This window comes from Fukomys damarensis, unplaced genomic scaffold (assembly GCF_012274545.1).
Source record: "Fukomys damarensis isolate Sample0158 unplaced genomic scaffold, DMR_v1.0_HiC HiC_scaffold_23, whole genome shotgun sequence".
NCBI lineage: Eukaryota > Metazoa > Chordata > Mammalia > Rodentia > Bathyergidae > Fukomys > Fukomys damarensis.
In genome coordinates, this window is record NW_022900935.1 from 61,249,078 (window position 1) to 61,273,490 (window position 24,413).

Consider the following 24,413-nt stretch of genomic DNA (forward strand, 5'->3'; position numbering starts at 1 on the left):
CAAAGCAGCTCTTATTCCAAACCCAAGCTAGCTACCTTTCACCTGGAGAACATAACCTGGTAGCCAGGGGTGTCTAGTTCCAGCTCCCCCCAAAATATCAAAATCTTCAGGTGCTTCAAATCCTTATATAAAATGGTATATACAGTCAGACACGATGGCACACACCTATAATCCCAGTGCTCTGGGAGGCTGAGGCAGGGAGATTGCAAGTTCCAGCCTGGGCAATTTAGCAAGACCTTGCCTCAAAATAAAAAGGTGAAAAGAGCTGGAGGTCCGTGCAAAGGCCCTGGGTTCAATCCCTAATACCAAAAGAAAAAAGAAAACAAAAAAACAAAAAAAACCTTCCTCCTGTACACTTTAAATCATCCCCAGATGATTCGTTGTATACTAATATAGTGCAATGCTATGCAACTAGTTATTATACTGATTTTTTTATCTGTATCATTCTCATTGTCACATTATTCTTTTTTATTGTTGTGGGCATTTCTTCCCCACACATCTTCTCTCCACCATTGGTTGAATCTACAGAGGCAGATCCCATGTGCCGACTGTATTCAGAGGCAGGTACTGGTGCCGCGCTCTGCATTCCAGGAAGTGCAAAATAAAACAGGGGAGAAGTGATGTCACAATCTCCTCCTCCTTCCCACTCACACAAAGGCATCGTGTGCCTCTGCTAATGTCCTGCTGGGAGAGGATGCAGCTTAGAGTCTAAGTTTCTGTGTCAATTTGCCTGGGCTGGTGGTGGGTGCCAGACTTGAAGAAGGAGAAGTTTAATTTAGCTCATTGTTTCAGGGGAGTCAGTCCATGGTCAGCTGGCTTCAAGGCAAGAGTGTCATGGCAAAGCAGGAAAGGCATGGTGGGGGCATGGTGGAGCAAAGATAGTTAGCTCTTGGCAACTGGGAAGCAGAGTAGAGAAAGAACACCAGACAGCAAGGGGCAAGGGACTAGAAATAGTGCCCAAGTTCACACTGTCACCACCCTGCCTGGTGGCACCCAAAGCCAGTCAAGTTGACCCTCTGCCCTAACTGGCATACTCGGTCTACTGATTCAGACGCCAGTCTCTTCTGGAAACACCCACAAGTAATGTCTGGCATCCATGAACTCAGGCAAGTTAACACCTGAGATTAACCAGCACCCCAGACTGCATCAGCAGCCTGAGACAGTCGATTTCTGTAGACAAAGGAAGACCACACAGCATCCTGCAACCAACCAGCTGCACCTCGGCTTCCTGTGTGAGCAAACAGAAACTCTCACGTCAGGTATTATGTCCCAGCACTGTGGAAAGTGACCAATACATCAGGTAAAGCGCTGGTTCCACTGAGGCAGATGGAGCAGAGGGGTGGTAGGAGGGCACATTCCTCTCCCCACTTGAGCCAAGGTTGTCCATCTTCTGCTGCCCTTGACACCAGAAGACACCAAAGCTCCTGGATCCCTCAAATGCCAGCACGTATACCAGCACGCTGGCCCCTGCCTGCAGAATGCCTGTTCCCAGGCTCTCTGCCTGGGACGCACACCCTGGGCTCCCTGGTTTTCAGGCCTTTGGACACAGACTGAGTCACGCCATTGGCTTTCAGGGTCTTCACCCCATCTGACACCCCTTGGCCTGAGTTCTGAGGTTGGGAGACTAGAGAGCAGAGACTAAATCACATCAATGCACACTAACCAGGAAGGTAAGGGAACTCGAGATCAGGCTTCTGAAAAACATCTAGGACCAAAAAAAACAAGCTCAAGAGGGACAAAGCTTTTCTTTCAGAATTTGTGCTGCTACAAGGAAAATGAATTTATTCTGAGTGGCCCTATGTTAGCCCATGTGTGCTGCTATAATGAACTGAGACTGGACAGTACATAAGAAACACTCATTTATCTCAGTTTCCTGAGAGGCTGAGGTGGGAGGGACCATACATTGAGCCCAGAATGGACAGACTAGCAAGACCCTGAGCCAAAATATTTTTTAAAGGACTTAAATTTATTTCTTACAGCTCTGGAGGTTGAAGGCCCTACCTGCTGATACAGTCACATTCTGAGGTAACTCTGGGGCATAGGGCTTCAACATGAGGAATTTTTGAAGGACGCAGTTCAATTCGGCCCATAACACATAGTATATGGATTATATCTCAACACAACTAGTTTTAAAAAATAACTGAAGGATCTCTGCAGCCTTTCCAAAAGGGCATCTTGTTTCTTTCTCCCTGAGGGTGGCCACAATTTAAGCTCCCCCTTCTTTCCCCAGCTCACAGTTCCATCTGCCCCTACCCTCAAGGGCAGGTGGACTCCCAGACCAATGCCTCTCCAGGAGTTTCAGGCCTACAAGGTACAGATATCCCTCTAACCACCCACAGGGACACCAGTCCATCTACATCTACTGAGCTCGGAGAAGTACAGCCCACAGTCACCACCCAGTTTCCAGGCCCCTGACTGGGGCATCTCCGGGGCAGGACTTGGCCCTGATCTCAGGGAGCCCAGGTTCCCCCTACACGGCCTGAAAACGGGACTGGGTGGAGAGGGCAAAGGTGGAGTCGGCAGGAGCTCCTACAGTGACTGCAGCACTCGGAGTGTCCCAGAGGCACGACCTAAACACAGGACAGGGATGGGGGCACCCGCAGCAAGCTGTCATCAGGGCTCATCTCCCTCCTCCAAGAAATCGCCCCACCAGGATGCTTGTGGGAGCCTGCAGCCCCTCTTCACACGCCAGGAGGGTGATGGCCTAGGGGACTTGGGCTGTCTCCCCTTCTGCTATGAACTGCTCTCCTGTGTGCTGATCTCGGGATTGGCACTCTACGGATATTAACTAATTAGTGTAAATACAGTAAGGCGGAGATTACTTATTAGGAGGCTGTTGTTGATATTAGATCATTAGAGGTGATGAAAGCCTTCCCAAGAGCTCCTTGGGGCCTGGGCTCCAGCTTTCCCTGCAAGTCTGGTCTCATAGCCCAGGGAAGCAGAACTGGGTGAGAGTCTGATGAATTTGGAGTGGTCCCTGCTGTTCTGTCCCCCTAGTTAACCGAAGGGCTCTAAGGAGAAGTCTGGACAAGAGGAAATCCTGGCCTGGACCACAAGCGGTGGGAGATGTGGACTTGATTTCGATGGCCACTGGGAGTCCAGGGGACTGGTGACACTGTGTCCCCAGGCTAGCACTCATCTGGTGCCAGGCAGGACCCTGGAAAGAGAACCAGGGTCAAGTGAGTGGTTGGCTGCTCTCTTGGCACTGTGCTAGGATCTCTGGGGAGTCACTTCGTTCGTTCATCCATCTGCCAAACACTCAGGCATCAAAGACAGACACACATGTGTTCTTGGGGCTCAGCAAAGCCTGGTTGGCTTCCCTCCTAAGTTCATCTAGATCAGCCCCTCCTCACCTTCCCCTGTGACTGTTAATCCTGATAGCTCAACTTCACTGGCTCAAGAAACACCTTGCAGATTATGAGAGCACACTCGCGGGTGTGTCTAGGTAGCTCATGAGAACACGGCCTTGGGGTACTGCGTGTGCTCCCCGCCTCTCTGAAACTGTTCCCCTGCTCTGCTTCCTGGCTGCCATGAGCTGAGCAGCTTTTGCTGCACCACACCCTTCCACCATGAGGTTCACTCCTCGGAGCCTGTTAACCATGGACTGAATCCTCTAAACTGTAAGACAAATAAACCCTCCTCCTTTACAGTGTGGGTGGTATAGCGTTCAGCAAAGCTGACTAATGCGTCACCCAACGTGTTGCTGGGTTTCAAGACAGCCAGATTACTACATTCCGCACCCCGCCCCCTGCACAGGCCTCACGCGCGCCCCCAGGCCCTGCCCCCCTCCCCAGGGTCTACAGACGTCCAGCTCCAGCACGACTGCCTCGGACTCCTGAAGGTCCCTTCGCTGGCTCCCTCCAGCCTCCCAGCTGTACCCCGCCTGCCTGGCACCGTCCCCTGCCTCAGCATTGAACTTGCAGCTTCCTCTTCTCAACCTTTACTCACAACATCTGCTCACCCTCTCCCTTACCCTCCCTGTCCATGCAGCCCACCTGTGTCCGTGAACGTCTTCCTATGAAGGGCCAGGTGGTAAATATTTTCAGCTTTGCAACCCGCACGGCCTGCGGCAAATCTCCAACTCAAAAATGGTCACACCCAGAGCATAACTGGAGGAGCAGGGCTGTGTTCCCAATTAGACTTTATTTATAAACACAGATTACCATGGGCCATGGCCTGTCAATGGCTGACCTGAAAGAACCACTTTCGCCTTTCACGCACCTCTCTCAGCTTCACTGTTCTTGGTAGCATTTGATGCCAGATGACAATGTGGATATTTATCTGTCCCCCAGTGGCACTTGTGCCCCGTTAGTACAGAGACTCTGTCTATTTTGCTCATTATTGTAAACCTGAGACACAACTTGCTTATAACAGTCACTCAGTGTATTAAAAATGGAGAACTAAGTGAAAAGGTCACTAACTCTTACATATTTAATGAAAGCAACAGAAATCACAGCTAACACATGTCTAGTGCCTTCCTGCCAGTCTCTGACTGCCTGACACCCCCAGAAAGTCACGAGGGCTCCAACTCAAGAGCAGAACGCAGTGTTGACAGCTTTTATAACAAATTCACCACCGCAGTGAAACTGAAGTTTTTATCTGAACCGAGATTTGCCGTGAAGAGTGGAGGGCTAATGTGTAAAGGTACTGACCGCTGGCGTCCGAGTGAGAAAGTCGGCCACTTCCCTGATCTTGTCCTGTCCCGTCGGCCTCTGCCTCGTGTCTCAGAAGCCTACGGTCCCCACCAGCACTCGGGAAGAACGTGCCCTTTTTCTGCCTGGCACCGAAGCCAAGCCGCACAGCGAGCACAGAGGAGCAGACACCCTCTGGTATCCATGGGCTCAGGGGCTGGTGGTTTCTCTGCAGAGAGAGAAGCATGGACAGGTGGGAGCAGCACAGCCTTCAGTCCAGGCCCGGAGTCCTGGGACTCACAAGACAAGCCTTATTTGGAAGGGAAACCCTCCCAAGTCCCAGAGCCTCAGGAGTCAAGCAGCAGGAATGCGTGTGGCATTTCAGAACAAATAATAACAATCCCTTACCTCTGTGGCCGTGATCTTAGCTCATTTGACCTGCTCAAACCTGTGGGTGGGCAGGTCCCATGATGGATTGATGAGGTACCCAGAGCCCAGACAGCCTTGCCCAAAGTCATGGGGGAGGGAGCAGCTGGAGGGAGCCCAACCTGGCTTCTGGCTTCCAGTCAGTTCTCAGGCACAGCCTGCTTGTAGATCACCCCGGCTGCTTCCCTGAGGCACAAACACAGGCTAAGGCAACGCTTCCATACCCAGATGTGCCACGAGTCCCCGCTAGGCACAAGGCAGAACAAAATGAGTTAAGGTATGGCCATGAACTCTCCAGGCCGGGAGGGGACTTTAGAAGAAAGCTAGTCTGAGCCTACATAATGGTGCACACACATCTGGAATTCCAGCTACTTGGGAAGCTGAGGCAGGAGGACTGCACGTTCAAGCAGTTCAAGGCCATCCTAGGCAACTTAGCAAGATCCCAGCTCAAAATTTAAATTTAATTTAAAAACAGAAAGAAGCTGGAGATACCACTCTAGGAGACTCACCTGGGTTCAATCCCCACCATAGGAGAGAGAGAGCCTGGTTTTCTGGCTGAGAACATGGTTCCTTAACAACATCTTGTTTTGGTTACCAGCAGGCACCAGCGGGCTCCGGTGGCAACAACGTCAGCTTCAAAGAACACACAGCTGTTATCTCACGGTCTCTGTGGGTTAGGAGGAGACTGAGGTGACTTGGCTGGGGGCTGCTGCTGTAGGATCTCAGCTGAGAGCTATGATCAAGGTCAGGGCTTTGATCAAAGCCGGGATTCAGTCTTGTCTGAGGCTCAGCCGAAGAAGGATCTGCCTCCAGCCCACATGGTTGTTAGTGGCATTCTGTCGCTTGGGGCCTGCTGCGCTAAGGGCCTCTGTTTCTTGGTAGCTGTTGACCAGAGGCCACCTTCTTCTGCCCTTGCTCTGCAGGGCCTCCTCAGCATGGCCACTAGAGGAGCCGGCTAGAGAAGAGTCTCCAGGCAAGACAGATGTCACAATCTCAGTAATTGCTGGAGTGACATCCTATGGCCTTTGCCGGGTTGTGTTGGTTAAAATCCCAGGTGCCACTCACATTTCAAAGGAGGTGCTACAGCTTGGATGTCATTTGTCCCTTAAAGGTTCACGTGTGGAGGAGGTGGGACCTTTACAAGGTGGAGCTTAGTGGCAGGTCATTGGGCACATGCTCTGGGAAGGGATTAGCATACTTCTCACAGGACCCCTGTCTTGCTCTGGTTTCCTGTCACACCCTGTGGCCCCTCTCTCTTATACATTGTCCTACCACGACTCATCAGCAGAGGCCAAATAAATGGGGCCTCTCAGTCTCAAACATTCAACCCCCAAACTGTGAGCTAAATAAATCTCTTCTATACATTGCCTAGCCTCAGGTTTTTTGTAACAGAAACCAGGCTAACCCAGGAGGCGACCACACACGGCCATGAACATCAGTCGGCAGGACCAGAAAGACTGACCACTGTTGGCTAGGTGTTCCACGTCCTCTGACCACCTCCCGGAATCGATTGCTCCCTACCCCTCCAGCAGCACTTTCCACTCTGATGTCACTCGAGCGCTTAGAGAGTTCTTCCTGGTATCTAACCCAAGCCCACCTCCCTGTAACTTTTAAGCAGTGGCCCAGACCTCGTAGTCCGGAGCCACACAGAGAAGATCCAATCTGGAAGAAGCTGAGCTCTGGGAGGGCAGGGATTTGCTGTATCCCAGCATGGCAGAGTTGCGGGAAAGTTCCAGACATATCACTGGTCTTCAGAAAACACTTGCTGAAAGAACAGAGGGGTTGAGTTTGTTCAGTGAGTGGCGTCTCGGCAGCTTATGAGCTGGTGTTGCGTAAGGAAAAGCTCCACATGGAATGGCTGGCTCTTGGGGACAGGCCTTCACAGCCTTTCTGAGGGCCCTTGGGGATTTGGCACTTTGAGAGGCTCTGGCCCAACCTTAGGAAAAACATGGTTTGCTCAGGATCCCCAGGGTGCTAAGTGGCAGCAAGGGTGTCAGGAGACAAGGTAGCTGACTCCTGGTATCTCTCTGCCTCTATCTGTGTGTGTGCTTGAGCTTGAGCCAAGGACACCAGGTGGGCCTGGACCCTGCATCCTGGGAGTTTGAGACCCAAGGCTATTTCTCCACTTTCCCTGAACAAACTGCCTGGATCCCCCACCAGGCAGCTCAGACGCATTGTCCTCATGACAGAAAGAGAGGTGCAAGGGCTTCCACGGGCTGCACTGGGCATCTGTAGGCTTCACTGCTTTGGTCCTGACCTGGGTTCCAGGATGCCGTGCCTCCCAGCAGGAACGACCCCACTCTGGGTGCTTCCTTGGACATCAGGGCCCTCACCCTGCCAGGTTCCTGGTGGTCAAGTTCATCTACTCCAGATCTTCTCAGGGAGTCTCAGATACTTTGGTGGGAGGATGCACAGTGACCGCCGAGGCCTGACCCAGGGACACTCAGCACAAGGTTGAATGGGCGATTGAGTATAAGGGTTTAGGAGCTTGGCTCAGACTGAGGAGGAGCCCGCAGGAAGCTGGGGAGAGGAGGTGGAAAGTCTTGGGGCTTCAGGAGGCTCTGGGGCCAGCCACTCCCAGTCTGGAACTGCGGCTGTGAAATCCCTCCACCCGGAGGAGAGACAGGTCCCGCAAGCCAGGATTCATTCCTGGAAACCTCCCCATCAGCCCAGATGCCTTCTGTCCTGTTCTCCTGCCTCTGAGAAACCCTCTGCCACCAGCTGTCTCCTGCTTCCTGTGCCCGCTGCTTCTCCTTCTGCAGCCCCTGTGTAATAAGCACTCAGTAAACATTCGTAATGAAATAGTGATTGTTACTTCCCCCTTCTCCTGCACATATGACCATGCTCGAGGTTCTAGCACCTAAATAGAGTTGAAAAATCCTAGAAAATCTGTTACATTGTAGGCTGCTGGTGACTTATTTCCGCCTTCGGATTTTCACATTCAGATCCCACCACCATGAGCGCAAACTTTCTAGCATTGTAAGGAACAGCAGCTGCCATTCCCTGAACAGGGACTCTGGGCTGAGAGGCGGACCAAAGGCCCTCCATGCCCATCTCCTTCTGCCCAGGGAGGCTGACCAACTGTCCCACTTTGGGAACGCAGAGCTTCTAGTGCTAAAACCAGGACGGTTGGCCACTCTTCCACAGGGACATGCCACTGTGTGTCCCATGTCAAAGTGCGGAAACTGAGACCTCACACAGCTTACCACGCCCCCTCAGAGCCTGATCACAAAAATGGGCAAAGGGCTGAAGTAGAGATAGCAAAAGGCCAACACCTCGTGAAAAGATGCTCACTGCCATTACTCATCAGGAAAACGCAAGCAAAACCACCCGGGGAGCTTACCTCACACCCTCCAGGAGGGTTGTCAATTAAAAACAACGATGACAAACCCTCACATGTCCTGCACAAGTAGATTAATTGGAACATGGGCACACGGCTGGTGGAGATGTAGAAAGTTTCAGCTGCTGTGCAAAAAGTTTTGGCAATTCCTCAAAGTTCATCATAAAATCCCCGTGCAACCCAGGGGTTCCACTCCTAGGAATATTCCCCAAAGCACTGGAAACTTCTCCCGCCCCTCCGACGTCAGCTCCTGTGACTCTGGCCACTCCGTTCCGTGTAGTCAAAGCTGCGTTTCAGTTTGTATTTCTGTAACGACTAACTTTTCTACACGTGCCATCTGTCTCTCCCACACCGACCTTGTAGTTCCCCCCGGATTCCAGGCGCTAACCCTAGTCAGTGATGTGGCTGTGGACGTAGATGACAGGCGTCCTCTCGGCCCCTAGGAGGTGGCTTTTCTCCCAGACTCTGTCAGTGCAATGAATTGCACAGGTATGTCAGTTCTCAGGCCATCTCCCCCTTCCAGAGTAAGCTCAGCTTGGTCGTGAGGCCTCCCTCTCCTCTCCATTTGCTGAGTCTGACCTGCCAATGCTTGGTTCAGGACTTGCCAGATCCGTGTTGAGGAGCGAGGTCTCTGTTGAGCCTCCCGCCTTCTCAGTGTGACTCAGTGTGAGGTTGGGGTGTCAAAGTTAGATCTGCTTGTGGAACTGGGTTTTTTTTAATCCCTCTTTTTCTGTTCCCTGAAATGCTGAGTACAAGGCTGGCCTGGGGACACATGCCTGGTGGACTTGAAGAACCTGCCTTCCCACTGGAGTGTCCATTTGTGTGTGCGTGTGTGTGTGTGTGTGTGTGTGCGTGTGTGTGTGCGTGTGTGTGCGTGTGTGTGCGTGTGTGTGTGTGTGTGTTGTACCAAGGATTGAATGCGGGTCCTTGTGCTCGCTAGGCAGACAGCAGAACCACTGAGCTAAATTTCCGGCTCTTCTGCCTTCCCATTTGATAAGAGTATGGAGTGGCCCCTCATGACATCAGGGGTCTTCTGTGAGAAATGCCCCGCAGATAGGCTTGACTGGGAGGGCAGAGCTGCACCAGCGACTGCTCCTCTCTGTCCTGTCCTCCGATTCCATCCTTCTCAGATGCTCTCTCTCTCTCTCTCTCTCTCTCTCTCTCTCTCTCTCTCTCCCTGCCACTCCTTTTCACGCCCTCCTGCCTCCCTCCAGGCCCCTCCTCCTCTGTCTGTCCCTACTTCTCTTCCTCTGTCTGCCAAGACCATCCGTGTGTAGCTAAGTGTGTGTGTGCACGTGTGTGCCTATACGTACCCAAGCCTGCCCTGCCCGACACAAACCCAGCTCTCGGGTCTCCAGAGTGCGAGGTGGGTGACAGAGGGTGGGCGGCTGTGGACGAGAAGAAAGTCTACAAAGGACCTGTCCAGACCGTGCCTCCCGGTTCAATGGCTGTGAGGATGGCCAGCGGCCCTGTGGAAGACCCCTCTATCCCGGCCTCAGAATCGCCCTCTCGCTCCTGTTGTCCGCTGTCCCCTGCAACTGCAGTCCCGGCCACCCTGCCAATCTATGGCAAGACCAGGCAATGGGGCTGACAAGGAAGAGCCCCTGGCCCAGGACATCCAGCCTCACAAGGACAGCCAGCTCAAAGGAGCCCAGCCAGCCCAAGGTTGGTGCCAGCTAAGCTCTGGCCCGGTGCTGTGGTTGATGTTTCCAGACCCTGTGGCCCTTCCTGCAAAGGGTCAGGATTCCTCTGGTGACAAGGACCATCCCTGCCCACTCCACCATCTACAGATTGGGAGAGTGTAGGATACGGGTACCCTAGAGACCTCTGGGCTGCAGGGGCATGGGATGTGCTCCTGCCATCCTAAAAAGGGATCTCTGTGGGCTTCCACCAACCTGGGGTGTGGGGGCTCCCAGTGGAAGTTGTGTTCATCATTATTCATCTCAATAATGATAATGGCAGTGATGATCCTAAGCATGGCCTCCTGAGCAGGCCAGCGGCTGCCTTAAGGAATCACGTAGGGCGGGGAATATTCTTAGACTGAAAACTCCCCAGGCTGCGGAGCTGTGAAGTGACCAGGGAACAATCCCACATCCCTGGACTGTGATAGCGGCCTCAGGTTGGTATCTCCGTGAGGAGGCCGCTAGTGAGTCACCAGCAAACAGAAGGACTTCCTGTCCTAGGGCCCAGGGGACCCGCCCTGGCCTGAGTCTCATTAGCAGAGGAGCTTGTGCCTCAGGGTCCCCAAGGCCAGCTGACTTCCCTGTTCCCAGGAGCAGCCCTCCTCTCCCTGACCCTGTGGACCGGCTTTCAGACTGCCACGGTGGCAGTCGGTAGTGGTAGGCAGAGGCCAGACAGAGACATGTGAGGGGCCCAGGATCTCTAGGCATGGCAGGAGAGGCACAGAACCAACTGCCTGAGGAGAGGTCCTGCATCAACACAGAGGCCCCTGCAGTGTGGACGTCACTGTGTCTCAACAGTTCCCAAAGGCTTGGGAGAGTAGGGGCATCCAATTTGCACAGCAAATTTGCATCATAGCTACATAATTTTAGTAGCACGAAGGAAAGGGATTCTGCATAGAGGATAAATTTTCAAGGCCCAGTAGAGTCCCAAGGACTCCATCCTTTCCAAACCAGCCTAGCTCAAGAGTGGCTTGATGTGGTAGATTAAAAATGGCTGCCACTGCTTGGCTACTCCTCCCATGGAAAAGCAACAGCTAACTGTTCTCCAGGGCATGGGCCCCCATGGAAGCGAAGAGGCTTTTCCTATCCTAACCCCAGAAGTCTGAAAATACCCCTTCTGCCAGTCTTTATCACCCTCATTCCTCCAGAGCACTGGCTGATGAACCTTCACCTGCAAGTTCTCCTCAGCTGTCGATCCCGTCAAAGGCAGCCCTGGGCCTCCCCAGAGCGGCTGTCCTCACCTCCTTGCTCCCAGAAACCTACCTCAGTAGAGAGAACTCCACCCCTGTGGTACCTGGGTATTCTGGCATTCATCTAGATACATATATACATTTCAGGTCAGTTCCAAACATACCCGTTGATTTTCAGAGTGGGTTTCTTACATCCTCCACTAGACTCTAAGTCTTATTCCTTTTACCACTAATAAGAACCATTTTAAAGTGAAGACATGAGGTTCTTTCCCTCCAGGCTTAATCTTACTGGGTCCACAATGAGTCTCGTAGCTCACTTATCCATCTCTTTCCTTCCTTGTACCTCTCTAGCCAGCCAGCCCTCTATCCAGTAAGCCATCTGCCTGTTTCCTTATCCATCAGTCTACCCATCCATCCATCCATCCCGTGATCACTGATTCGTTATCTACCCACCTGCCCGCCCACCCATCCATCCACCCACTCACTGTCTCGCCCACCCAAACTTCTACCTAACCGTCTGTCCACCCACTCACCCGTCCACTTCCCCACCGACCATCCACTACCCACTTATCTATCCACCTATCATCCGTGCACCCCTCCACCCCTCCAACCATCCACCTATCCATCCAACCAACCACCCAAACATCCAGTCTTTAAACTCACCCTGGAGAGCTGCAGACATGAACGTTTCCCTCATGACACTTATCTCCAGGGTGGGAGATGTATCCACACATATAGAGAAAAATAACGGCAATTGTGAGACAAGCAAGAAGGAAAGAGACCAGGGGTAACCACTGTGGGGCTGACCTAGCCTGAGGAAGAGGGTCAGCCCGTGCTCAGGCGGCCCTGGGGATCGGTGTGGCATCTCTAAAAGCAAAGCTGTAGCCTGCTTATCACAATGTTGTCATGATCCTGAATCTTTCACTCTATGGTCCATAAGACCCAAAGTCAAACTGCAGCTCACGAGCAGCTTCCGGGATGTCAGTGCAGGCCCAGCCTCCTCCCCATGCTGCTAGCCAGAGGCGGCCTCTGCAGACTTAGGGGACAGTCTGGACCATCAGGGCCTCCTTTGCCCACAGTGGCATCATGAACTATGCCCTCTGTGTTGCAGGGAGGCAGAGAAGGGGAAGAGTAGGCCACAGAGAAGGAGGCGATAGAGGAGGAGGAGGAGCAAAGTCAACGTTCATTCCCCAGGGAGGCCAGATGCTGGTGCATGCAGTAAACCCAAATCTAATCTCAGAAAGGAATGATTTTAAAAACAAAGACAGGGCCAGGGATTTAGCTCAGCAGTTTGGTGGCCTGCCTTGCAAGTGCAAGGACCTGAGTTCAATCCCCGGTACCAAAATAAATAAATAAATAAAAATAAAAACAAAGACAAAACAAGGTCTGACATGTTTCCCAGGCTTTTGTGCTTCCTGCTTGAGGACCTCAGAGAGAATGGGCATCAAAGACAAGGAACAGTCCAAGGTGGAGGCCACCTCCCCTCCTCCCCTTCTTCCTAATTAACTGGTTGGATTCAATGAGGGGCTGTCACCCCAGAGGGTCCCCGAGGGCTTAGTTTGCTGGGTCCCCAGTGCCAACCAGGCCCAGGCAGAAGTGGGCAGACTCCCCAGGTCCCTGGCCAAGCCTACACCTGGCAACACTGCCCGGTCCCTTCCCCAAGCCTACACCACTGCCCACCTCCATCAGGGGCTGGGGAGCCCCCAGGTGCCATGCCAACCCCTCCGCTTCTCAGCAATGAGTGGGTGCTGATGTCTGAGCCACAGTGCTCCTGGGGGACCCTCCCCCAGGACAGCAGAGCCAGCACCTGATGAAGTGCTCTGTGGAGCTGAGCCACCTGCTTCTGTGACAGCAGAGGGAGGGGCACGCGTGACACTGCCCATGTGGTGGAGCCATCCAGGGGCCGCTGCACAACCTCTCCTGCCTGCCATTTCCGACACATGCTGTGGATCAGCGTCTCTCTGCACGCTGTCCTGCTGCTCGTCCCTTCTTCCTGTGCTCTCGCACAGGGCACAAGCAGGACCTGGTCACACTGTGGATTACTGAATGCAGACTGGGAAAGAACAATGTAAGACCCAGCCATCGGGCAGGGGTCCTGCAGGGTCTTAATGCAATAACCAAGATCCACATGCCCACCCTGAATGTGCGCATTAAATAAACAGTGCCCACGTCAGGATTATTTTTCAAATGCACATACATGCGCTTGCAAATAACCAAATACAAATTGATTTTAAACCGCTGCTGAATTCAAAGTAGCTTTTTGTCACTGTGAGTTTTTTAGCCGGTGAATTCTAAAAACAAAAGCACCAGCATATAAAGATGGTCCAGCGTTAAAATGTACCCTGTGGCCTTCAAAGGAGAGAGGTCCATGATTTCATGACAAATCCTTCCTTTTCAATGAAGAAAACGCCATTCAGAGAGGATAAGAGCCTTGGCCAAGATCACTGAGGTTGTGAAGAGGGTGGAGCCTGGCCTACCCCAGGCTCTGGCTTCAGACCAGCGCAAATGCCTTACTCCTCCTGAATCCTCCCTCGTGTCCTGCAGAGCAAGACCATGGAGAGGATTAAATGAAGACTGTGGCGCAGTGGCTCTCCACAGTGCTGGCACACAGCAGGCATCTGCTAAGCGACGCTCACGGCCAGTACTGCTGCCATCATTGCCACTGTGTCCCGTTGCCCCATGTGGTCTCCGTCTGCGCCGAAACCATGCAGACTTCATGAACCCCCTGCACCCACACACACTTCAGAGTTGGGCAGCAATGTGGTCAGGAGCGCTGTCCCCCTCCCGCTCCCCAGCCAGTCTGCCGGTGGGACAGGGGAGAGCACAGCCCTCAGCCCCAGCCTCCAGGTGAGCTGCAGCAGGGGCCAGACTGTCCTAGGGCCCAGCTCCTGCGCCCCCAAGCACCTCAGCCCAGACCTGCATCCCGCATGGAGGAACAAGCAAGGTGGGTCATCAATGTGCGGGTGCAAGGGTGAGTGGGTGGGGGGAAGAAAGGGCAGACTGGTGAAAAGGTAGAAGGAAGGGAGGGAGAGCGGAAGGGGATGAGGAGGAAAGGAGGGAGGGAAAGATGGATTTGTGGGAAGAGGATATGCTGTTAGCTCAGGACATTCTGTGCAACCCCAGAGAGCAAAGGACTGAGCCAGAGGGTAAGGAACACAGATTCACTCCTTCAGGGAGATCCCAGGTAACGTTTCGGAGGCCAGCACCACCAAGCAGCTGACCTGAGCCCGAGAATCTGCCCTGACCCACAAAGTTTGGGTCGCCTTGAAGATAAGGACCAGGGTCAGGCTGAGAGAGTCGCGGGTGTGGCACACGCCAGGCAGCCTGGCTGCTCTGGGAAGGGGTTCCAGGCCCTGCTCTGGGGAAAGCAGGCTCCCCCCACACACTGGGCTGGGCCGAGGCTGGCCGTGGGCCGCTGTTCCGCTGTTCGGCTGGGAGAAGGAGCTGGCGGCTGCTGAGCCTGTGTCTATTTATAGCCTGGGCTGCAGTTTTATTTGTTTTTGACTCCTGCATGCAGAGAACCCCCGTGCTTTGTTCCGCCAGGCCCCGTGGCCTTGAACGCTGCTGCCGCCTTGCACGCCCACCCTGGCAATGGTGACAGAAGCCCTCACACGCGCACAAGCACACACGCAAGCACACCCACACAGGGGGGCCCTGGGCCGCCCTCTCCCCTGCCTGCCCGGAGGCCCAGGCCTCGCCTCCTCTGTTACCACACAAAACCTGTCTCCACAGCATCCACGCTGGTATCTAATTTTGAAAATCAAATCCTTTTCGTGACTAAGGGTCCTGCAAAGGGAGTCCTGAGAAAGTGCTTGGGTAAAGGGGAAATTCTAGTTTCCCCCCATGGGGACTGAACCCAGCACCTTCACACTGAGCCACAGCCCCAGCCATTTTCATTGAAAAAAAAATTTAAAACAGGGCCCCTCTACGTTGCCCAGGCTGGACTTGAACTGGTGATCCTCCTGCCTCAGCCTCCCAGAATGCTGGGATTGCAGCCAACTAGTGTCCTCTTCCTGCACTCTGAAATTCTGTAAGGCTTCCACAAAACCAGGGAGACACCGAGAGCTGGGCACTGAGCCAGCCCTCATGCCTGCGGGTGGCCTACCCACTGCCCGGGCAGTGAATGCCAGCCAAGCTGGGATGCTGGAGAGGGGAGACTGGGGCTGAGGGGCGGCTCTCCTCTGGCCAGGCGTGGAGCTCCAAGTGACCTCCTTGGGAGTCAACCAGCCCCAGCCAGCTGGGCTCCAAGTTCAGCTCTCCAGAAGAGCACTGAGCAGAGCTATTTAGTGACCACCGCTCCGGGCCTTTATTGTTACAGCCAAAGACAGTGTGGCCTCGAGATGAAGAGCATGGACTCTGGCTTCTCTAGGCCCGGACTCAAACTGTTCTGCACTTGTTGGCTGTGTGGCTCTGGGTAAGTCCCGTTACCTCTCTGTGCCTCAGTGTCTCCAGGCTATAGAAGGATGCTAATGTCAGTCCCACTTCTTTGGGTTAGGATGAGGGTGAGTGGAAACGCACACCTACAGAGAGGAGCACAGCGCCCAGGCTATTAATCGTGCCAGTAATGTTGCCACTTTCCTTTACATCTCACTACAAGGGTGAGAGCGTGCTCCTGTTCACAGCAAACTGAGTAACTGGCAGCACGGCATGGCCGCATGTATCAGGCTCGGCTGTGGCCTGGCCACTGCCTGCCTTTCTCCACATCCCCACCTCATTGCCTACCCTGCAGTGGGCTGGGTGTGAGCCTCGCTCGGCCCCAGGATCAGATCTCAGAGTGTGCGCCCAAGCCTAACCACTGCTGTCCTATCCGTCCCGGACCTGGCTGTTGCTCTACAGAAAGCGCCTGAGGAGCTCTCACCAGCCCCCTAGCCCTGTTTAACCACCAGCCCAGAGAGGGGTGGCAACTTCCCCTAGGACACACAGCATGGCAGTCGCAGAAGACCCTAGGCATCCTGAGGCCCAGCCTTCCAGCTTTGCCCCCAGGCTAATTTACAGTGGACAGAAGATATCAAAGTCTCCATGCCCCTCGGGCCTCTGAGAGCCACGAACCCTGCAGAGCCACTTCCTGATGTCTTCATTGTGGCTGAAAGCTGACCTCTCTGTCCGCCTCACAGGAACCGATGCAGGTCGCTGCCAGAGAGCACATGACACTGAGTTGTGGACACAAGACGCTGTGGGGCAGGCGGAGCAGCCGTCCCCACCATCCACGACGAAGACGAGGCCTTCAGCCCAGGCCGCCTCTCCGGCACCCAGCACTGGGCTGTCACCTCATTTTCTCAGGGCCTCAGGCACACTGGGCATGGAGCACAGCAGGGGACTGCTCGCCACGATGGAGCTGGGAGCTCGATCACCACGGGACCCCAAAAGATGCAAGCAGAGCTGAGAGGGCCCCTTTCCTGGTCCCTTCCGCGGTTCCGGGCCCTGGCAGAATGCTCAGAGGATGTGAGCCAGCACCTGAGTTGGAGGGAGGAGTATCAGGACACAGGCACGGCAGGAGGGCCCAGAAGCTGGTCCTGCCCCTCACTTCCTCTCCTACTGCCTCAGTGCCAAACACAGGGCATCCGTCGGCATCACCGGGCCATGCCAGCTGCTTGCTGCACCTGTTCTGGGGCCGCCTGCTGCACACCTGGGTGTGTGGGGAACCACGGCCACCTCCCTGGAAGAAGAGGATCCACCCAAGCTGTGAAGGAGGGACGCCGTCCTCCTACCTGAGTGCGGCAGCCTCCCGCAGATACTTTTCCTGCGGGCTCCCGGAGTTGAGGGAACTTCTGGGGGTCCAGAGCAAAGCAGGATGTACCAGCGAGAAGGTGGAATGGGCCGCCTTTCCCATGGGGCCTTCCTGGCTCTTGGTGTTTGGAGCCACCTGGAGCCCTTCTGAGACTACCGGAGCAAGGGCAAGAGAGAGGCCATCGTGAGCAGGCAGCTTTCGGGCCGCAGCAAGCTGGACAAGGCATGGAGTGCACTGACCTCTGGCAGCAGTGTGGATTCCCCAGGGGCCTTGGGGCCCGGCTCCCTGGCTGTGGGAGGAGGGCTGACGAAGCTCGGCCCATCCGCAGTCACATGCACGGACACCCCACACACCATCCCAAAGGCCCTGGCCTCTGCTAAGAGGGGAAGGAGGCAGCCGCCCTATCTGGGAGCCGCCTTGGCCAGGAGCCTTCATAGGAGCAGCAAACCATGTCCCAGACACTGGGTGGACCTTGTTTAAGTCTGGAAAGAAAAATAATTCTGCAAAGAACTGCAGCAGGCTACCAGTGCAGGGGGCGGGAACCACAGAGCCCACCACCGCCCACAGCACACCCTGGAGACCCAGGAAGCCCAGCAGCCTGGCCCCAGCTGCCCCAAGAACCTCGAGAACCTTCCAGCCCAGTCCAGGCCAGCAGCACCATCCCCGGGGTGTCTGACTCCTCACAGCCGCTGATACTTTCTCCTGGGAACAGAGCATTCAGCCGCTGCTGGCTGTCAGCTTTGGATCTTGCTGCCCACAGGCCCAGGGATAAAGCAGAGCAGGCCTGGCCACCACTGCTCCAGAGGCCTTTGCAAAAGGGGCCAGGGACAGCCAGCAGTATCTGCACTAGGCCCAAGAGGAGAATTAAAACAGTGGTTCACGCCCAGAAATCCCCTCCCGCCTCTGCCTCCGCCATGCGACCTCAGGCCCAGAGAAGCGCCAGAGTTCACTGTCTCCCCAAACCTCCACCCAGGCTGCCAGAACACAGCTGGGAGCTCAGCCATCACCACCAGAGCCTCGCCATTCTTCAAAACATAATCACAACGGATAAACATTGCATTCAAATTGGGGAGCATCTAGGCAATGGAATATCATTCAGGGATAACAAGAAACGAGCTAGCAAAGCAAAGAGAGACCTTTAAAGTATATTGTTCAGTGAAAGAAGCCAGTTTGAAGACTACATACTGTCTCACCCCAACTAAGGCACCAGAAGTTCAATGGTGAGCTGGGTGTGGGAGGTGCAGTCCTAGCACTCTAAGTGTCTAAGGCAGGAAGGTTGAAAGTTCAAGCCCAGCCTGGGCAGCTCGGTGACTCAGAGACATCCTGTATTGAAACAGAGGAAAAATTGTGAAGGTCAGGGGTGGGGCTCAGTGTGAAGACTCTGGATTTAATCTCTAGTACCGTAAAGAAAAAAAAAAAAAATCGGTGACTTTCAGGGGTTGGGGGGAGGGTGGGGCTAGAGAAATGATTCTGTACGACGTTGTAATGAGGGTGGGCACCTGACATTATGCATTTGTGAAAACCAATAGAACGTAGAACACAGCGTGAACCCCAAACGATGGACTACAGTTTATCTACGAAAATTGGTTCTGTGGAAAGGAGCATACCACACTAATGCAAGATATTAATGTGTGTATGCTTGGGAGAAGGGAAGATGAGAACTCTTTATACTTTCTGCTTAATTTTTCTACTGTAGGCTTAAAACTGCTCTAAAAAGTAAAAGTCTATTAATTAGGCTATAATTAGCACAATAATTAAAAAGTGGACACAGCACATATTTCTTTGTCTCCACTGTTTTTTGTGTATTCTGATGACAACTACCTGCCTACCTAATTTCTAGAGATAGCAAACCATCTGCAAAAGAGCGAATCATCCACCCAGACCCCACTCCCACTGCCCCAACCATCCCCAGGCCAGAGCCAGACTCGGGAAGCTCCTCCCTGCAGACCAGACTGCTCTGAGCCTGCCTGCCCTGCCTCTGCCACTCCCTCTTCCCCATGGAAGTCACAGTGGAGGTTCCCCACCAGCTTCCCCCTTGCCCCACCCTGGGGGACTCTGGTGTTACCCAAACGCGTGCACGGCCCTTCATGGTATAGCCCCACCCACTCTTTAAACCTCTGACTAACATTCTCATCCATAGCATTAGTCCCTTGGTCTACTGGCTTCAACAAACCTGCCCAGTGATCAGATCTACATTTCAAACAGCGCCCAAGCAGGCCCAGCACAAAGTGAGGTACTGGACAACTTGTCTACCCAGAACTCCAGAGCTGACGGTGGCCGTGGCTTGGTTTTCAGGTAGCATGAATAGCTCCTAAATAGCTATTCCACCAGCAGAATAATAACAAGATCTGTGCCCTGCCCAGATGAGTAAACTGAGGCCAGGAGAGGGGAGGGGTCACCTCCACACTGTTGAAAGGCCCATCTTGCACTTAGCTCTGCGTAGAATGCCACTGAAACTGGGCACAGCTGTGTCCCCATACCCTGCTGTCCTGGTGGTGGAAGAAGTCCAGCCACCCACAGTTGCCCATTTTCATTCGTGCTCCCAGAGACCCAGCCCCAGGGTAGCACCTCCAGCCTGTCCCTGAAGGTCCCATCCTCCTACCCAGGCCCAGGTGGGAGGGAGGGCCTGAGGCCAGCAGGTGAGACTTGGCCTGGAAGCTTGGGAGAGTCCCCAGGGCACACTGCTGCCCACCCTGCTGGAGGGACAAAGCCAAGTGGGTATCCTCCGTGGGGCTCTCAAAAGAGTGGGGAGGGGGCCACCCCCAAAGGCAATGGAGCTGACCCGGATGGAACAAAGGGACCAGCATTCGGTGATGTGAGGCCTTAGGTGGTGACAGCCTGCAGCCTGTGCCCAACTGCATGTGTGGTGTGTGTGGTGTGTGCACATGCACGTGTGTGGTGGTGGGATGGGGCCCTCCTGCCAGGTTGCTCTGAGCAGACACGGGCGAGGTTATTGAAAATCTCACAGACCGGCAGCAAGAGAGATACATGAAAGGCCACTTAAGTGGACAGCAAGATTGGCAGGAAGTGTTTTTCAAGAGGGCAGAGCTGGGGAAAGCCGCAGAGTCATGGAGAAGTGTAATCAACCCCACATCTCTCGGAAGACCCGCTCTTCAAGGCTCTCCAGTCAGTCACCGCGCCGAGGACCCGAGGGCCACCACGGGACACTCACTGTCTCCCTGCTTCCGTGGACCCTCGGAAGCGATGGAGCTGGCCTGAGTGTGGCGGCTTTTCCTCTCCCCGAGGACACAAGTCCCAGGTCCCCCGCTGAGCCCTGCAACCTCTATCCACTTGACCCAGCTCGCTCTGCTGGGCATGTGGGGAGGTTGGGGTCTGTGGGACGTGGGAGGGACACGCAGAGGAGTGAGCTTTGTGCAGACCCAGTGTGACAGGGAGAGGGGCAAGGTGGATTTCAGTGATGACTCGGGACGGGGGTGCTCCTCTGCCACCTGCAGCTGACCCCGCGTCCTTAAGGGCAGCCAGCTAGGACCTGGTTTCCTGAGCCCTGTCCCAGCCTTTTCCAACTAGGGGTGGATGGATCTGTCTTTTCAAGATTCAAACAAATGTGTCCACTCTACAAGCAGCTTCTGAACCTAGAGCAGGAAGTCTGCAGAACGCGGCAGCATGAAGAGCCCCCGCGGAAATGAAAATGCAGATCCCCAGGCCTGGCGCTCTTCCGGCCTTCCTCCCCGTTCCTGCAGTCTCCCCTTTCCCGTGATCCTCCCTGCCGCAGCTGACAGTGGTAACGACAGGGACAGTCTTTAACCTTCGAAGAAGGCACTGCACACACCAGCACGCTTAACTCCCCCAACGCCTCCACTTTCCATATGAGAAAACTGAGGTTTGGGGAAGGTAACAAATGAGGTCTGAGTAACAAGTGGTGAGGGTTCTCAATCACCTTTTTTTGTACAGGGGATCAAACTCGGAACCTTGTGCTTGCGAGACAGACAGACGGCGGCACCACTGAGTTAAATCCCTGGCCCTCAGTCACCCCTTGCACATCCCACTGACGATTGTGTACAGAGACCACTGTACATCAGTATGCTATACATGGTCTTTTGTTGGAGAACCTAATAAAGGTGCCTGGCATCATTTGAGGAACTGGCAAGAAGGAATAAACAGACAAAATAATAAAATCAACAAATAGACAAATAGGAATAAAATGAACACGGGAATAAAATAGACAAAAGTGCTCACCTACCTAACCACCTACCTACTGGGCCTCACCTTCTTAATGTTCTTACCTATTTATGCCATAGACTTTCATCCACTTTCTTTTTTAAGTAAATTTTATTTTAAAAGAAAAATGCATGTTGTTGCTCTGGACAAAAATCCAGAATTGGGTTTTCTGATCCTGTAGACATAAATGCCACTAAAAATCAAAGTCTTTGAGGCTGGAACATAGCTCAGTGGCAGAGTGCTTGCCTGGAATGCTCAAGGCCCCAGGTCCCATCCTTGGCATGGGAGGTCTTCAAAGGCCTGCTGAGGGCTCTTGTCTGTGAATGTTTGAATGTTTCATTAAAAAGAGAGTTCTAGGGGCTGGGGATTTAGCTCAGTGGTTTCTCCATCTGCCTCACAAGCACAAGGACCAGAATTCAATCCCTGATACAAACAAACAGACAAATAAAAAAGAAATAGTTCTGTTCTTGAAGATTTTAAACATAGAGGTACAATGATCCAGGAATTCTACTATTAGGTAAATTCTCCAAAGGAATGAAAACATACCCAAGTACTTGCACACTAAAGCTCATAGCAGCACAGTTCAAAAGAGCCAAAAGATAGAAGCGACCCAAATGTCCATCAGAGGCAGCAGGAATAAAATGATAGGCTCTATCCATGCAGTGGACTACTACTCGGTCATCAAAAAGGAATGAAGTACTATCTCCTGCCACTGTGTGGAGGAGCCTGGGCACAGCTAGGCCAAGTGGAAGAAGCCAGACGCCCGAGGTCATCTGTGCCATAAATGTATTTCTGTGAAATGCTCAGAATAAGAAAATCCAGAGACAGAAGGCGAAGTAGTGGTGGCCAGGCCTGGAGGAGAGGGGGCAGGCGTAGGGGGCGGCATGTGGAGTGGCTGCTTCATGTGAACAGTGCTTCCTGTGGGGGTCCTGGAGTATCTTAGAACCAGCCAGAGGTGACAGGCACACAATGCGGTGAATACACTCAGTGCTACAGGAAAAACACCCTTTATAACAGTTCATGGTTAATTTTATGTCATTTGAGTTTTATCTCTTTTTTTTTTTAAGGGAGAGTTATCAGTATTAGCAAGGTGTTAAAAATGTACCTCAGCCAAATGAGATTTTCTCCTTAATGGAATAAAAAGGAATGGAGGAGAACTGTATTTACCTTCTGATCCCCAACACTTTCGCCTGCAGAGGATCCTCACCCGTGGGCTGCAGGCAGGCAGGGGTGGTGTTCATCCCTGTCCACCATGGCTGCCCTGCAGGCAGGAAGCCCAAGGTAAAGGGGCGACAGGCTTGGTGGCCCCAGGGGCCTCTTCTCTCCGAGTCAGCGCGTCCTCTCCATGGGCATCCTGGTGTCTCTGTTCCCAGATTTCTTCTTGGAAGGACAGCAGTCAGATTGAACCTGGGCCACCCCAATGGCCTAGTTTGAACTCAGTCACCTTTCTAACAGCCCTGTCTCCAGATTCATAGCCTGAAGTCCTCAGGGAAGGCCTTCAACTGAGGAAGTTGGTGGGAGGGGACCCGATCCAGCCCATAACAACGTCCCAACTCTCTGAGGAGAAGCAGCAACTCAAGTCATGAAGCTGGAACACAGGGGAGGGGGGCTGAGAGCCCAGGCATTTCGATGTCTTGTCTGTCCCTCGCTGCCTGCTGCATCCTGTGGTGTGAGTGACTGCAGGGACCATGTGGCTTTTCAGTGTCCCTTAAAGGGGGAAGCTGAGCACTCTGGCACACACCTGTAAGCCCAGCACTCGGAAAGCTGAGGCAGGAGGAATGCCTCACATGCAAGTCCAGCATGAACTACATAACCGGACCCTATCTCAAAAAAAAGAAAAAAGAAAAGAAAAGTCCAGGTGAAAAAAAAAAGCCATCTGTCATGGGCACAAATCCCTCCAGCTCAGTCCCACTGCAGAGGACTTTGAGGCTCCGGTCCAGCATCTGGAGACACTGTGTGTGATTAATGAATGAAAGAAAGCAAAAGGGCAACCTGTGTCCACCGGCCCCGGGGGAGGCGGGAGGCCACATGCAGAGAAGGGAAAACCCTAGCCAGGCTATTGGCTTCACCCAGTTTGTAACTGGGCAGTGGTAACTGGGCCACGACCGGAATCCAGAATTGTGGCTTTGTTTGATGTACATCTTTCTTCTCTAGGCATCAAAGGGATTAATTTTGTAGAGTAAACAGACTTCAAAACAGGATGTAGGCTCTGGAAGCCCGCACCTGACATGGCCCAGTCCTTCTGTGTGCTGAGATTGGACACATGTGGGTGGGTGAGGGGAGTGAGGAGGCCCCGCCCGCTCCCCGCCTCCCCTCCTTCAGCCCCACCAGCAACACCTGGGGCCTTCGTCTCGAACACACTCTCCTCCACCCAGCACCCTCCGGCCAGCTCCTGCTCCTCCTTCAGAACCCAGCTGATCCATCCCCACCTCTGAGAAAGCTGCCTCCACGGGCCAGCAGGCTCCACTAGGACAAGCAGCTGTTTCGCTTGTTCTGTGTATGTTCCCAGGACAAAGCCCAGCCATAAATACTGAACCAATGAGAAAACTTGGCCATCCAAGGGCAGCGGCCTTATAGAACATCATCAGAGACCCAGAAAGCTCACTGGCTGCTGGACTAAGTACCAGTACCGTCTCCCACCACCCTGCAGGGCATCGATTTCCGGGACAGGGCTGGGGCCGAGGTCACGTGGCCTGCTGGGTCTGGGAAAAGGTAACAGATATGATGAGGGAGGGGTTGCTATTCCTTTGTCCCTTGATGTAAAACCTCTCAAAGATTCCCACTCGTTCTACAAGACATTTAGAGAAGAACTACTACCATTACTCTTCAAACTTTTCAATGAAATTGAAAGAGAAGCTATACTTCCAAATTCATTCCTGGAAGCAAGTATCACTCTGATTCCCAAACCAGAGAAAGATACAACCAAAAAGGAGAACTACAGACCAATCTCCTTAATGAATATAGATGCAAAAATCCTTAATAAGATACTGGCAAACAGAATACAGAGGATTATTAAGAAGATCATCCATCCTGACCAAGTCGGATTTATTCCAGAGATGCAAGGGTGGTTCAACATACGAAAGTCAGTGAATGTAATACATTATATTAACAAAGTCAAGGACAAAAACCATATGATCCTCTCAATAGATGCAGAAAAAGCATTTGATAAAATTCAACACCCATTCATGATAAAAACCCTGCAAAAAATTGGAATAGATGGTCTATACCTCAATTTAA

General features: G+C 53.2%; 1 protein-coding gene and 2 long non-coding RNA genes across 5 annotated transcripts; 1 reads left to right on the forward strand and 2 right to left on the reverse strand.

Moving 5' to 3' along the window:
• The first annotated feature begins 684 nt into the window (after positions 1-684).
• On the forward strand, positions 685-2,407 carry LOC104858341. Of its 2 annotated transcripts, none has more exons than XR_004518649.1 (4): positions 685-1,300; positions 1,575-1,670; positions 1,980-2,025; positions 2,340-2,407. It is a non-coding gene; the product is annotated as an uncharacterized LOC104858341 (long non-coding RNA). The 2 variants fall into 2 exon arrangements; XR_779112.3 differs by lacking the exon at positions 2,340-2,407 and adding an exon at positions 2,231-2,297.
• Positions 2,408-2,843: 436 nt separating this feature from the next.
• On the reverse strand, positions 2,844-8,153 carry LOC104858340. Of its 2 annotated transcripts, none has more exons than XR_779110.3 (3): positions 6,686-8,153; positions 5,567-5,724; positions 2,844-5,243 (listed from the first exon to the last, which is right to left on the reverse strand). It is a non-coding gene; the product is annotated as an uncharacterized LOC104858340 (long non-coding RNA). The 2 variants fall into 2 exon arrangements; XR_004518647.1 differs by having other exon boundaries at positions 2,844-4,860; positions 5,040-5,243; positions 5,567-8,153.
• Positions 8,154-15,214: 7,061 nt separating this feature from the next.
• On the reverse strand, positions 15,215-18,237 carry LOC104858342. Its single transcript, XM_033767569.1, has 5 exons — positions 18,191-18,237; positions 17,619-17,699; positions 17,237-17,479; positions 16,978-17,149; positions 15,215-16,723 (listed from the first exon to the last, which is right to left on the reverse strand). Exons 2-5 carry the CDS (start codon positions 17,656-17,658, stop codon positions 16,546-16,548), a joined length of 633 nt encoding a protein of 210 aa, XP_033623460.1. The 5' UTR covers positions 17,659-17,699; positions 18,191-18,237; the 3' UTR covers positions 15,215-16,545.
• Positions 18,238-24,413: the final 6,176 nt, after the last annotated feature.